Genomic DNA, 12,505 nt, shown 5'->3' with positions numbered 1-12,505 from the left:
ATCCTTCGTCAAAAACAATTTCTAAAGGATTTGATGTATTTGATGGGATGGAACCTTGGACTAATGGTTTTTTAATATCTTTAAAAACTAATTGTACTGTTGTAGATGGTACAACTCCTTCAACTATTTCGTGGCTATAACCATTTTCAAAAACAACGTACTCTGTTCCATCTGGAATTGATCCTTTTGATAGTGGTTGAGAAATATTATTTATTCTAATAGTTGATGTTGGTGGTAATATTCCATCCTCTAATACTTGGCCAAACCCATTTTCTAAATAAACTGTGTTTAATTTACTAGATTTTGAAAATGATTCTTGTGTAAGAGTAGACTTGATATCAAAGAAATGAATCTCTTTGACTGAATCTGGAACAACATCGCTACTAAGAGGTTGATTAAAGCCATTTTCAAAGTATATATTTTTGACAGTTGAAGGAATTGATTTTTTTGGTTCTAAAGGTTTGAGTATGTCAAAGAAATGTAAAGTTGTAACTCGTGGTCCAATAAAATCTTCTTTAATAGTTTCATTAAAGCCATCGAGGAAAACAAGAACTTGAAGATCCTCTGGAATTTTGATGTTGTCTAATGGTCCACTCATTGGTCCAATTGCAATACCATAACTTTTTTCTGCAATTACATCTCCTTCATAATAAATTGGGAATTTTAATAAAGATCCACCAACGATACAAAAACTAATAGGAGGGGTTGTTGATTCTGAATTTAATGGTGATGGATTGGTTGTATTTGTTACTAAATATTGAATCATAATTATTAATATTAAATTATTATATAATTTATATTTATAAATATTTTAACAAAAATTAAATAAAAAATAAAAATAAAAATAAAAAAAAAATTATTTAATTAATAAATTAAATATATAAATTTATTTATATAAAAATAAATTAATTCAAAATGTGGTATTTGTTATGAAAAAAAAAAAAAAAAAAAAAGTAATACCAACCTTTTTTTATTTAATTTTTTAATTTTTTATTTTGTTATTGTTTTGATTATAATAATTAAATAGAAATTTAAAATAAAAACAAAACACAACCCTAATTCTCACCTATTTTTAATACACACAAAAATAATATCTTTTTTTTTTTTTTTTTTTTTTTTTTATAAGGGTTATTCAAATAATTCAAACCAAAAAAAGATTTTTTTCATTTTATTTTTTTTATATTTTTATAAAATTTATGAATTGTTTTGGTCAAAAATGTAATTAAATGAGAAAATTTTAATGTAATTAAAAAATAATTTTAAAAAAAACAAATGTGAACTGTTTTATAAAATTTATTAAAATTAATTAATTTTTTTTTTTTTATTTTTTTTTTTTTTTTTTTAAAAATTAAATTATTTATTATTTTTTTTTTTAATTTTATATATACACACCAGACATGTCAGATCAAAAACCTGAAAAAAAGCAAAGAATATTTAATTGTAATAATGAAAATAGCAGTGAGGATCTAGAAGATAAAAAAATAGAATGCAAACTTTTAAAACTAATAGATAATATTAAATTATTTGAATCAAATAATGAAGAAGACAGAATCGAATCTATTAAATATTTTAATAGTTATCATAAAAAGAAAGCACCTGAATTTTATAATTTAGAACACTATATTCACTTTATTGTCAATGTATTTCTCGATTCAAGCTTTCTCGTAGTTAAGGAAATTAATAATATACAACCAAAACTCAAACCAAAAATCTTCCAAAAATTATTATATAACATATTAATGAATGAAAAGGTATTTACTCAAAATTAGAAACAATTATAACCCCTATAACCAATTTTCTAATACCCTAATCTATTTAGTTTGACGAATGGTTTAAAGAAAAATCTAAAGATAAAATATTATTTAAAAAGAAATTAAAAATTTTAAAAAAAACACAGGTTTTTTCTTCTCAAAAAATGGTAATTAACATAATATAATATAAATTCTAAAATTTTTACTAATTGTAATATTTATAGAATGATATGATGTACAGTTTATATCCATGTGAAACAACTTTTACAGAACTTGGTTTATTAAGTATCAAGGATTTTGAAGAGGTGGCTCTAGAAAAAATAAAGAAAAATAAAATAAATAATAACAATAACAATGATCATAATCATAATAAAAATAATGATAATAATAATAATAATAATAATAATATTGAAAGCAATGTAAACGATACAATAGATAATAATAAAGCGTCAATTAATCATTTACCAGATTTCATAATTAAAATTATAATAAACGAGCTTTTCAAATTTTCCTTTGTTGATAGTGATTACAAAGTTATAGATATAAGAAAAATGATTTATTTAGGTTTAATTTCAAAAAGATTTTTTAAACAACTTTCAGATTTAATGGATAACAACTATTACGAGTGGAACCATTCACCAATAAAAACATATTACAATAAAAGCAATTTGAATAAACATCCTCCATTATTTTTCAGATATGGATCTTTATCACTAATTCCCTATTTTGAAACAAGTAGAAAAGAATTGGGGTATTATTTTTCAAGGATCGAAACCTTTGTAATTGATAGTAATGAAGTTTCAATAGATGGTTCTAAACAAATTCCCTCATTTTATAAAAAGTGTGATGATAATGGTGTCTTTGTATATCCTCCACCAATGCCATCATTAAAAAACATCTATATTTATGGCTTTCTTGGTGTTTCTAATGGGCTTATTGATCTTTTCAATTTCATATTTAAAAAATCAAAATCAACAAATCTAATACACAAAAATAATAATATAGATAATCCTATAGTAAACAATAATAGTGATCAAAATAGCAATCAAAATAACAATCAAAATATCAAAAACAATAATATAAACGATAATAATGAAATTGGTGGTATCGAAAAAATTTCAATAGATATTTGGTCAAAGAATTTAAATAAAACTTATACTACACTTCTATTTAAATATTTATTTGATATCATAAAGCAAATTCAAATTAATATGCAACTTGCAAAAACAAAAGAAGTATTAGATATAATAATTTTTTTTAATCAATATGGTCAACTTTTAAATCATATATCAATAAACTTTGCAATAGACTCATCCAATTTAAAAGAATGGTATGATAACAATAATAAAAACATGGATCCAGATCAAAATAATTCCATTTTAAAATTTTTAAATAACCAAAAATAAATAAATTTACAAATCACAATCATTATTTTAATTAAATTTTTATAAATCAAATCAAATAAATTTATTTATTTAAATAATTTCTTCGAAAGGAGGTGTGGGAAAAAAAATTAAAAAAAATAAAAATTTTTAAAAAAAAAAATATATTTTTAGTATCTTTTCAATTTTTTGTGTTAATATATTTTTTTTCAACTAAAAATAAAATTTCTTTTTTTTTTCTGATTATCATCCTCAAATTAAATTTTTTATAAATAAAAAAAATAAATTGTTGTTTTATTGTATTTTATTTTGTAGTATTTTATTTGTTATCACTTTAGTTTAATTTTATTTATATTTATATTTTTTATTTTAAAGAAAAAAAAAAAAAAACTTTTAATTAGTTTATACAAAAAAAAAAAAAAAAAAAGAAAAGATGTTTTTTTTTAATAAAAATGACAACAAGCCATTAATTTCACCATACGAAAAAGAAAGAAAAATAGAACAAGTTATAACAATGTTCCCATTGTTATCACGTGATCATTTCTTATACAGCACATTAGAACGTTGTGGTTGGAGTTTAGATGCAGCTTTACCATCACTTCAAAGACGTCACGAATATTTAGAAGCAGAACAAATTCAAATCGAAAGACGTATTGATGATAATCGTATCAAGGCTGAAATGAAACAAAGAGAACGTGAAAGAGAATTAAGATTAATTAGTCAAGTACGTGATGTTTTTGGTTCAAAATTCACTGATCATCAAATCGGCACCATATTAAAAAGCAATGGATACAATTTAGAATCCACGATCAATCACTTTATGAGGGATATCGAAGATCAAGAGTACCGTGAAAGATTAAGACGTGAAAAACGTTTAGAGGAAGAATACCGTCAACAACGTCAAAGAGAAAGAGAAGAATACGAAAGAGAAGAAAGAAACAAAAAAAGAGTTACTGATCTCCTCTTAGAGGTTAAGTATACCTCTGCTGAAAGAAAAAGAGAGATAGCAAACACCAAACTCTTCCAAGATGTAATGAGAGATTTAGGTAAATTAATGGAACCTGAAATTCACTACGTCCCAGCTCCATCTAGCCAACCATCTCCAAACCCATTCTCCAACACTCAACACTTGTACAACTACATCCAACCAAACACAACCTCACAACCAATTACCTTTTCACAACCATCACCATCATCATCATCATTCACTTCAAACTCCACTTCACCACCACCACCATACCATTCCCCATCATCACCATTTAAAACTTTAGATCCATTCACCACTAGCACTACCACCACCACTACTACTTCTCCACCAGTTGACGCTGAGCTTTTAAAACAATTAAAAGCAATGTTCCCAAATATTTCTGATGAAATCATTAAATATGTCTTATCAACTGAAACCAATATCTCTTTGGCAATCCAAAATCTTTTAGATATCAATATCAAATTTGAAAAAACTAAAAACTAATCAAACCATTGTATATTTAAAACAACTCTAAAATTTGTAAATAGTAATCCCCCTAATAAAACAAACTATAAATTTTTTTTTTTTTCAAATTTTTTTTTTTTTACCAAACTTTAAAAGCTTTCAAAAACTTTATTTTATTTATATTTATTATTATTTTTATTTTATTAAATTTATTTTACTGTATTTTATAATATTTATTTTATATATAACAAACAATGTTTAAGTAACGTTAAATAAAAAAAATAGTTTTTTTATTTTTTTTTTTTTTTTATTTTTATTTTTTTTTTAATTTTATTTTTATTTTTTTTGAAAAAAAAAAAAAAAAGTAAAAAATTTGTTTTCAAAAAAAAAAAAAAAATTTATTTTCATTATTTATTACAAATAATAAAAACCGAACTTTTTGTGATTTTTTGAATTGGTATGTATATATTTTAGAAAACAGTAAATATTGTGTAAATTTAATGATGATTAAAAAAATCTATATGTCAATTCCTTTAACCTGAAAAAAAAGCTGATTATAAAGATTTTCCATAATTCTGACACAATTTATCACAATAAAATAATATTTTTTTTAATAAAAAAATAATAGAAATAATTTATGTGATCATTTTACTAATGTAAATTCTTTTAATTTATCCTTATAGAGTATTTCCTTTGTCTTTTTTCCTTTTCCAGCCTATTCCTTTATTTTCTATGAGTTTCTTCTTAAAAAATTTAAATAAAAACAAAATGCATTTTTTAAAAAAAAAAACAAAACAATTCTTTTTTTCAATTTATTATAATTCTATTATTTCTTTTATTACTATTTTTTTTTATTTCATTTTTATATGAATTATTATTAAAATTACATTAATTTTTATTAGTTATAAATCATAACATAAGAATGACAAACAGAATCTCAGTCTTTGTTTTTTTATATAGAGAGACATGTCTCTTAAAACTTTTTTTTTAGTTTTTTAAAAAATTTTTTTAAAAATTTTTTTTTTTTTTTTTTAAATTTTTTTTTTTTTTTTATTTTCATAATTTTTAATTTACATATTCATCGTTTCATTGTAATTTTTTATTTTTCGAAATAATAAATAATAAATTTAAAATTTAAAATGTTTGGTAGAACTTTACAATCATTCACAGCTAGAAACAATGCCTCAGTTTTAAAAGGTAGAGCTTTAATTAGCACCACCTATAACTCTGTTTCATCACAACCAATTGTCCCATCAAAAAAAGTTAGTTACTCAACTCAAGCAAAACCATTCACCATGACTGAAAAGAAATTAGAAGAAGTCAGAGTTCCAATCAAACCAACTTCACCACATCTTACTATTTACAGATTACCATTACCAGCCAATATCTCAATTATGCATAGAGCTACTGGTGTTTCTTTAGGTTTAGGTAATTATATAAATATAATATATTAGTGATGGATTTTATCTTTAAATAATTATTTTAGATTAAATTATAAAAAAAAAAGATAATTTCTTTAAAAAAAAAAAAAAAAAGAAAAAATAATATTAACATAAATATTATTAAAATTAGGTCTTTTTGGTGTTTGTGCTACTGCTCTTTTCGCTCCACAAAGATATCACTGTTTACATTGATATGTTAAAGGCCAGTTATCCATTACTTGTCTACCCAACTAAATTCTGCATTGCTTTCCCATTAGTTTATCACTTTACTACTGGTAAGTCATCATCACAATAACTATAATAATCATATCATCATTTTCTAATACTATTATATTTAACTATTCACAGGTTTAAGACATTTATGGTGGGATGAAACTCAAAGATCATTAACTATCCCAAAAGTTGATAATTCAAGCAAACTCATTATTGGTGTTGTTAGCATTGCTACTTTAATCCTTACTTTTTATCCATTCAACTAAAAATATCAATATCAGTTTAAAAAAATATAAATAATTAAACCCAAACAAATGAAAAAAAAAAAAAAAAAAAAATGATAATATTATAAAAAATATTATTATAGTTGTATAAAGATTAAATAAAGTAAGAATAAAATATATAAAAACAAAGTTTAAAATAGAAATGATGGTTGATATATACACAAAAAAATGATAGAAAGTTAAAAGAAAATTTTTATTTTTATTTTTATTTGTTTATATTTGTTTTCTGTATTAAATACATGTTTATTATTTTATCTCTGTTTAATAATTAAATCAATTTATATCTTGGAACAGGGGTTATAATTGAGATTGGAGCTTCTATAACACATATTTGATATTCCAAGTAATAACAATAGTTAACCAATAACTATTTTTTTTGTTTTTTTTTCTTGATAACTTAATTTAGTAATAAACCTAGATATTAGATTGTTTCTGTTTTTTATGGGTGGATAGAATCACAGAATAATATTTTATTTTCCATTTTTGATTAATATATAACCCCCCATGATGCAATACCCAAATAGTTTTCTGTGTTTTTTTTTTTTAATTTTTTTTATTATTTTTTTGGCACACAACCAATAATTTTATACATATAAAAATTTATTTAATTAAATTTCTTTAATAGATACATTTGTATATATATATAAATAAAAAACCAACCAGCTAGCTATTTTTTTTAATTATTATTTTAATATTTTTTATTTTATTTTAAAAAAAATAAAATTATTTTTTAAAATTTTATTTTTTCAATTAAAAATATTTGTATATAAATTCAAAAATATTTTTATAATAAAAGTATTATTTGTTTTTTTTTTAAAATTATGAAATTATTTTTATCTCTTTGTATTGTCTTTTTTATTTCTTTTTGCTTAGCAGAGGAAAATGCTATGATTAGACCAAATGGGTATTACTCAGTTTCTTGGGAAGATATCAGATGTTTTAGGTAACTATATTTTTTAATCATATAGTAACTAATTAATATTAATATAATTTTTTTTTTTTTTAAATTCTATATAGAGCCCCTTGTCCACAATATGTTGCTACAAAATTAAATTGTAATGACACTAAAAACATATTAAGTATTAATCTTCCAGCATCATTAAAATCTTATCAGAATTATTTAACTTCAAATGAATCAAACTCTGTAATCTTTTTTGGTAACATTAGCCCAAGCCCAGGTTTTCCAAAAGAGGCAAGTGATTTTAATGTCATTAGAGCATATAAAAAATTACCATTAGGTAATACACCAGCTTCAACAGATAAGTTTTACTTGTTCAGTGACAATGGTATGTATTTCAACTAATTCAAAAATATTATTTTTAAATATTAATTATTTTATAATGCAAAAAAAAGGTATTAGATGTATCAAAGCTCCATGTCCATCAACTAAAGCCGTATTGGTCAACCTATATGGTCAAAGTCAAGTAGTAAGTTCAATTAAACAACCATATGAAGCTAATGTTGGTAGTTTATTTGACAGTGAATGGTTATCATCTAAAACTGTTAGATCAGATGATAATGGTCTAATTGGCCAGGGAACAATTGTTAATGGTGAAGTGGTTGTTTCAAATTCATATGTTCGTTTACCAGATCCATCATCCAAATGCCCATCACTACCTCTCCTTAAATGTAAAGCTAATAACGTTGTTATTTTCACAAGAGATGAAAACAGATGTCTTACCAGTCCATCCTGTACTGACAGTGGTGGTTGTGCTTTGTTTTTACCAATTTGTCCAGAAGGTTATTATTTAGATTCATGGAGAGGTGCCAAATTTGGTTGTAATGGTTATCATTGTGATGCTTATTTTTTACCAAAAACTCATAAATAAAAAGATTATGTATTTAATTTATTTACTATTTTTAGACAAAAAAAAAAAAATTTATATAATTGTTTCATTTCATTTTTTATATATTTATTTTTGTGTGTGTTTGGGTGAACATTTATCCAAAACAATAATAAAATAAAAAAAAAAAAAAATAAAAAAAAATTAAAATAATATTTATTTTTTATTTTTTTTATTTTTTTTTTAAAAAAATTAAAATTTTTTCTTTACATATTATTTATTTTTTTGTATATATTTTTTTATTTATTTTATTTATATCTACTTTTTATAAAAAGAAACAATGTTTGGAAGATCTCTACATTCATTTACCAACAAAAACTTTAACCCAATTTTAAAGAGTTTGGATAGAGCTTTGGTAAATACTACCTACAACTCAGTTTCAGCACCTATCATCAAACCACAAAGAGGTAGTGCACCAGAAGTCAACTATTCTACTCAACCAAAACATTTCACTATAACAGAAAAGAAAGCTGAGGAACTTAGAGTACCAAAGCAACCAACATCCCCACATGTGCTTATTTATAGATTCCCATTACCAGCTGTAATGAGTATTTTACACAGAGTTACTGGTGTTTTCTTGGGTTTAGGTAATTAATTTTTAAATGAACTACCTCTATAGTTTAAATAGCAAAAATAATAACAATAATAATAATAAAAATACTAATGTTCTTTATTATTAAATATAATTAGGTCTTTTTGGTGTTTGCTCAACTGCTCTTTTTGCTCCACAAGATGTCACTGTTTACATTGATATGTTAAAAACTAATTATCCACTCCTTGTCTACCCAGCTAAGTTCTGTATTGCTTTTCCATTAGCCTATCACACCTCAACTGGTATTCGTCATCTCTTTTGGGATGAAACTCAAAAAGTTTGTATAACTATAGTTTGATTAATATTTTTTAATAGTTAACTAATTAATAATTTAATTAATAGGGTATTACCACTCCACTCGCCGAAAGCACTTGTAAAATTATTATTGGTATTGTTAGTGTTGCAACATTTATCTTTACCTTCTTCTCCTTCAACTAAATGTTCCACACAATTTAGAATTTAAAAAAAAAACAAAAAAAAAAATAAATTCAATAAAAAAGTATTATAATTTTTGTACTATTTGATGGATACAAAAACCTTTTCTTTTAATGTATAAAAATAAAAAGTAGAGTTTAATTGTTAAGACAACAAAGTTTTAAAATAATATTATTTACCATTTTTATAAAAAAAAAGAGAATAAATTTTGTAAATAGTTACAGTTTATTTTAACATATATAAAACACAATCCTTTTTTTAATTTTATATTTAAGAAAAAAGAGATTATAGTTTTATTATTTTTATTGAAAATATATATGGGTTTTTTTATATAAGTTACATCCGGCTTTTTGTTTAAATAAATTATGGGTTACGAATCGGTATATTGTTGTTTGGTATAATAGATGGATTATAATAGTTTGGACTAGGAATTGGAGAGTTATTATTGCTATTGATATTATTAATATTATTATTATTATTATTTATATTATTGGTATTGTTGGTTTGGTTGTTGGTTTGGCTGTTGATTTGGCTGTTGGCTTGTTGATTATTATTATTATTATTATTGTTATTGTTATTGTTATTGTTAGTGTTATTGTTAGTGTTAGTGTTAGTGTTAGTGTTAGTGTTAGTGTTAGTGTTATTATTATTATTATTATTATTATTATTATTATTATTATTATTATTATTAATAATATTGTTATTATTGTTATTATTATTTTGATTGGTATTTTGGGTATTATTTTGGGTATTATTAATTGATTGGTTATTATTGTTATTGGTATTATTCAAGTTATTGTTTACTATAACATTTTCTTCATTTAAAGTGAAATTAATATTTTTCCAACCTAAAACCATTCTACGGTCATGAACTTCCATTACGCTTCTTTTAGTGATATTATTTTTACTTGAATAAGAAAGAGCTACCTTTTGAAGATCTGGGCAATTGAGGAATAGGGCTTCAACAGTTTCTAAAGTGATTTTCATTGGTCCTTTACTTTGAGATCCACCAGCTGCTTGTTGTTGTTCACGAGAAAGATCAACGCAAACTAATTTCTTGCAATGAGTGGCTATTAAAATCATTGAGCCATCAGTTACTTCTACGCATGCACAAAGACGAAGATTCTTTAAGTTTACTGCATATTCTGTTAGTTGTTTAATATCATCATCGTTTACATCTGTGAATGAAAGATCGATAGTTGAAAGAGTATTTAAAAGTCTATATGGATTCTTTGGGAATGTAATTGGGTGAATATTTTTGAAGCATGAAAGATTTAAAGTTGTTAAACTATGAAGTTGTTGAAGTACATGTTGAACACTAGTACGAGTAACTTTGCTACAAGAGGCCAAATTTAAATCCATAAGTTGTGGGCAATCGTGAATTAATTCTAAAACACCATGATCTGTAATTAATTTGCAGCTCTTTAATGAAATAAATTTAAGTTTTTTACATTGTCTGGTTAATGCTTTCAAATCGTCATCGCTTAAATTATTACTTGAACCAAGATCCATTGAGGTAAAGTGAGCTATATTATGAAAAAATGAAATTAGTATGTAAAAATAATTTAAGTATGACAATATAAAACAATAAACTTACCACAATATGGGGCTAATGTTCTAATATCCCAGCCTGAAATACCATTAAAATTTAAGAAGCTTAAATTTGTATTTTTAATAATATGGCAAATACCTGTGGTTGTTATATTTTCTACTTTGTGGAGATTAATTGATTTTAATTTAACTGCACCATTAGCTAATAATTCTAAACATTCATCACTAGTTCTTCCTCCATCCATATATACTTGTTCTAAATTGGGACACTTGGCAACTAATAGTTTAGAGGTCTTTTCAGTTAATTTAAGATTATGTAGTCTAATTTCTTTTAGTTGAGGTGTATGAGTGACAATATAATCGATGGTTGTTTGTTTAATATTGGCATTATTTAAATTGATCATTCTAACAGCGCTTAGTCTTTGTGTTGATTCCATGTTCTTCAATGCTTGAATAATCTTTTTTCTTGGCATATTGTTGTTCATTGCTAATGTTCTCCAAAGTGTACTATCATAGCAGCATTCTTTAAATCTTCTGGATATTCTTGCAATTGTACATAGCTCTTGAACTGTCATAAATTTCAATATATAAAGTATTAATTCTGTTGATAATAAATTAAAATGATTAGGATTTTGTAATGCTTCCTTTTCATCAGCCTGCATTTGCTTCAATAAAACTGATGACTTTTTTTTATTCCTAACACCAAAGCATGAAAAAGCATCCATTTTCATTTATATATATAATGTTTTACTATTGTTTTGTTTTTTGTATGAAAAGAATTATATAATTTTGTTTGAAATTCTATATACAATTATTATTAAAAAAAATGTTAGTTCTAAATCTTTATAAAGAAATTAATAAATAATAATAAATTAATATTATACAAAAAAAAAAATATTATTAAAAAAAAAATAAAAAAAATAAAAATTTATCCATTAAACAATTATTAATAATTTAAAATTAATTAAAATTAAATAAACCACTATGTACATTTATTATAATTAAAGGTTAGGAAATATTGTATAAAGTGAAACAACAATAGTTTTACAATAACTACTGTTAAAAAATAACACAAATGACAGTAAAAACAAATTCCAATATTGATAAGTATTATTATTATTTTTATTATTATTATTATTTTTATTTTTATTATTATTTTTATTATTATTATACAATTAAATAAATAAAGAAAATATAGAAATAGATGTGAATAAAAATTTTTAAAATTAAAAAATGTATATAAAAAAAATAAAAATTAAAAATAAAAATATGTTATATGGTAATTTGTTAATAATATATTTATATATATATTAACACACATTGTAACACACATAAACACACAATTTACCCCTTTTTTTTTTTTTTTAATTTTTAATGTTATATTTATTATTAGGTTATTAAATTATATATAAATATATTGTTTTATAATTAGAGGTGTTAAAATAAGTAGAACAAAACGTAAATTTTTTCAGTGATGATAGTTTTTATTATTATTTTTTAAAAAAAAAAAAAAAAAAACAAAAATTTGAAAATTATACACAATGCCCTATAATTATTTATTTGTATATAAACTATACCT

General features: G+C 22.7%; 7 protein-coding genes across 7 annotated transcripts; 5 read left to right on the top strand and 2 right to left on the bottom strand.

Moving 5' to 3' along the window:
• Positions 1 to 43: 43 nt before the first annotated feature.
• Positions 44 to 571, bottom strand: DICPUDRAFT_20587 (uncharacterized protein; the record flags this gene model as incomplete). The annotated part of the gene is made up of 1 exon (XM_003290355.1): positions 44 to 571. A coding segment is annotated over one exon (528 nt), but the record flags the coding sequence as incomplete, so codon positions are not given.
• Positions 572 to 1,397: 826 nt separating this feature from the next.
• On the top strand, positions 1,398 to 3,157 carry DICPUDRAFT_154919 (uncharacterized protein; the record flags this gene model as incomplete). Its single annotated transcript, XM_003290370.1, has 2 exons — positions 1,398 to 1,640; positions 1,976 to 3,157. 2 exons carry the CDS (start codon positions 1,398 to 1,400, stop codon positions 3,155 to 3,157), a joined length of 1,425 nt encoding a protein of 474 aa, XP_003290418.1.
• Positions 3,158 to 3,566: 409 nt separating this feature from the next.
• Positions 3,567 to 4,604, top strand: DICPUDRAFT_37305 (uncharacterized protein; the record flags this gene model as incomplete). Its single annotated transcript, XM_003290369.1, has 1 exon — positions 3,567 to 4,604. The coding sequence occupies one exon, from the start codon at positions 3,567 to 3,569 to the stop codon at positions 4,602 to 4,604; it is 1,038 nt and encodes a 345-aa protein (XP_003290417.1).
• A 1,041-nt stretch (positions 4,605 to 5,645) lies between these two features.
• On the top strand, positions 5,646 to 6,666 carry DICPUDRAFT_92482 (uncharacterized protein). Its single transcript, XM_003290368.1, has 3 exons — positions 5,646 to 5,993; positions 6,138 to 6,282; positions 6,356 to 6,666. The coding sequence occupies exons 1-2, from the start codon at positions 5,705 to 5,707 to the stop codon at positions 6,197 to 6,199; spliced, it is 351 nt and encodes a 116-aa protein (XP_003290416.1). The 5' UTR covers positions 5,646 to 5,704; the 3' UTR covers positions 6,200 to 6,282; positions 6,356 to 6,666.
• Positions 6,667 to 7,319: 653 nt separating this feature from the next.
• On the top strand, positions 7,320 to 8,370 carry DICPUDRAFT_95133 (uncharacterized protein). Its single transcript, XM_003290367.1, has 3 exons — positions 7,320 to 7,447; positions 7,522 to 7,790; positions 7,858 to 8,370. Exons 1-3 carry the CDS (start codon positions 7,326 to 7,328, stop codon positions 8,331 to 8,333), a joined length of 867 nt encoding a protein of 288 aa, XP_003290415.1. The 5' UTR covers positions 7,320 to 7,325; the 3' UTR covers positions 8,334 to 8,370.
• A 258-nt stretch (positions 8,371 to 8,628) lies between these two features.
• DICPUDRAFT_98679 (uncharacterized protein) lies at positions 8,629 to 9,487 on the top strand (the record flags this gene model as incomplete). The annotated part of the gene is made up of 3 exons (XM_003290366.1): positions 8,629 to 8,935; positions 9,039 to 9,217; positions 9,283 to 9,487. 3 exons carry the CDS (start codon positions 8,629 to 8,631, stop codon positions 9,376 to 9,378), a joined length of 582 nt encoding a protein of 193 aa, XP_003290414.1. The 3' UTR covers positions 9,379 to 9,487.
• Positions 9,488 to 9,561: 74 nt separating this feature from the next.
• Positions 9,562 to 12,128, bottom strand: DICPUDRAFT_92480 (uncharacterized protein). Its single transcript, XM_003290354.1, has 3 exons — positions 11,811 to 12,128; positions 10,973 to 11,727; positions 9,562 to 10,901 (listed from the first exon to the last, which is right to left on the bottom strand). The coding sequence occupies exons 2-3, from the start codon at positions 11,655 to 11,657 to the stop codon at positions 9,739 to 9,741; spliced, it is 1,848 nt and encodes a 615-aa protein (XP_003290402.1). The 5' UTR covers positions 11,658 to 11,727; positions 11,811 to 12,128; the 3' UTR covers positions 9,562 to 9,738.
• Positions 12,129 to 12,505: the final 377 nt, after the last annotated feature.

The sequence above is a fragment of the Dictyostelium purpureum genome, assembly GCF_000190715.1.
Source record: "Dictyostelium purpureum unplaced genomic scaffold DICPUscaffold_221, whole genome shotgun sequence".
Lineage (NCBI taxonomy): Eukaryota > Evosea > Eumycetozoa > Dictyosteliales > Dictyosteliaceae > Dictyostelium > Dictyostelium purpureum.
The sequence above is the reverse complement of the archived record's forward strand: the minus strand, read 5'-3'. Positions and strand labels throughout refer to the sequence as shown.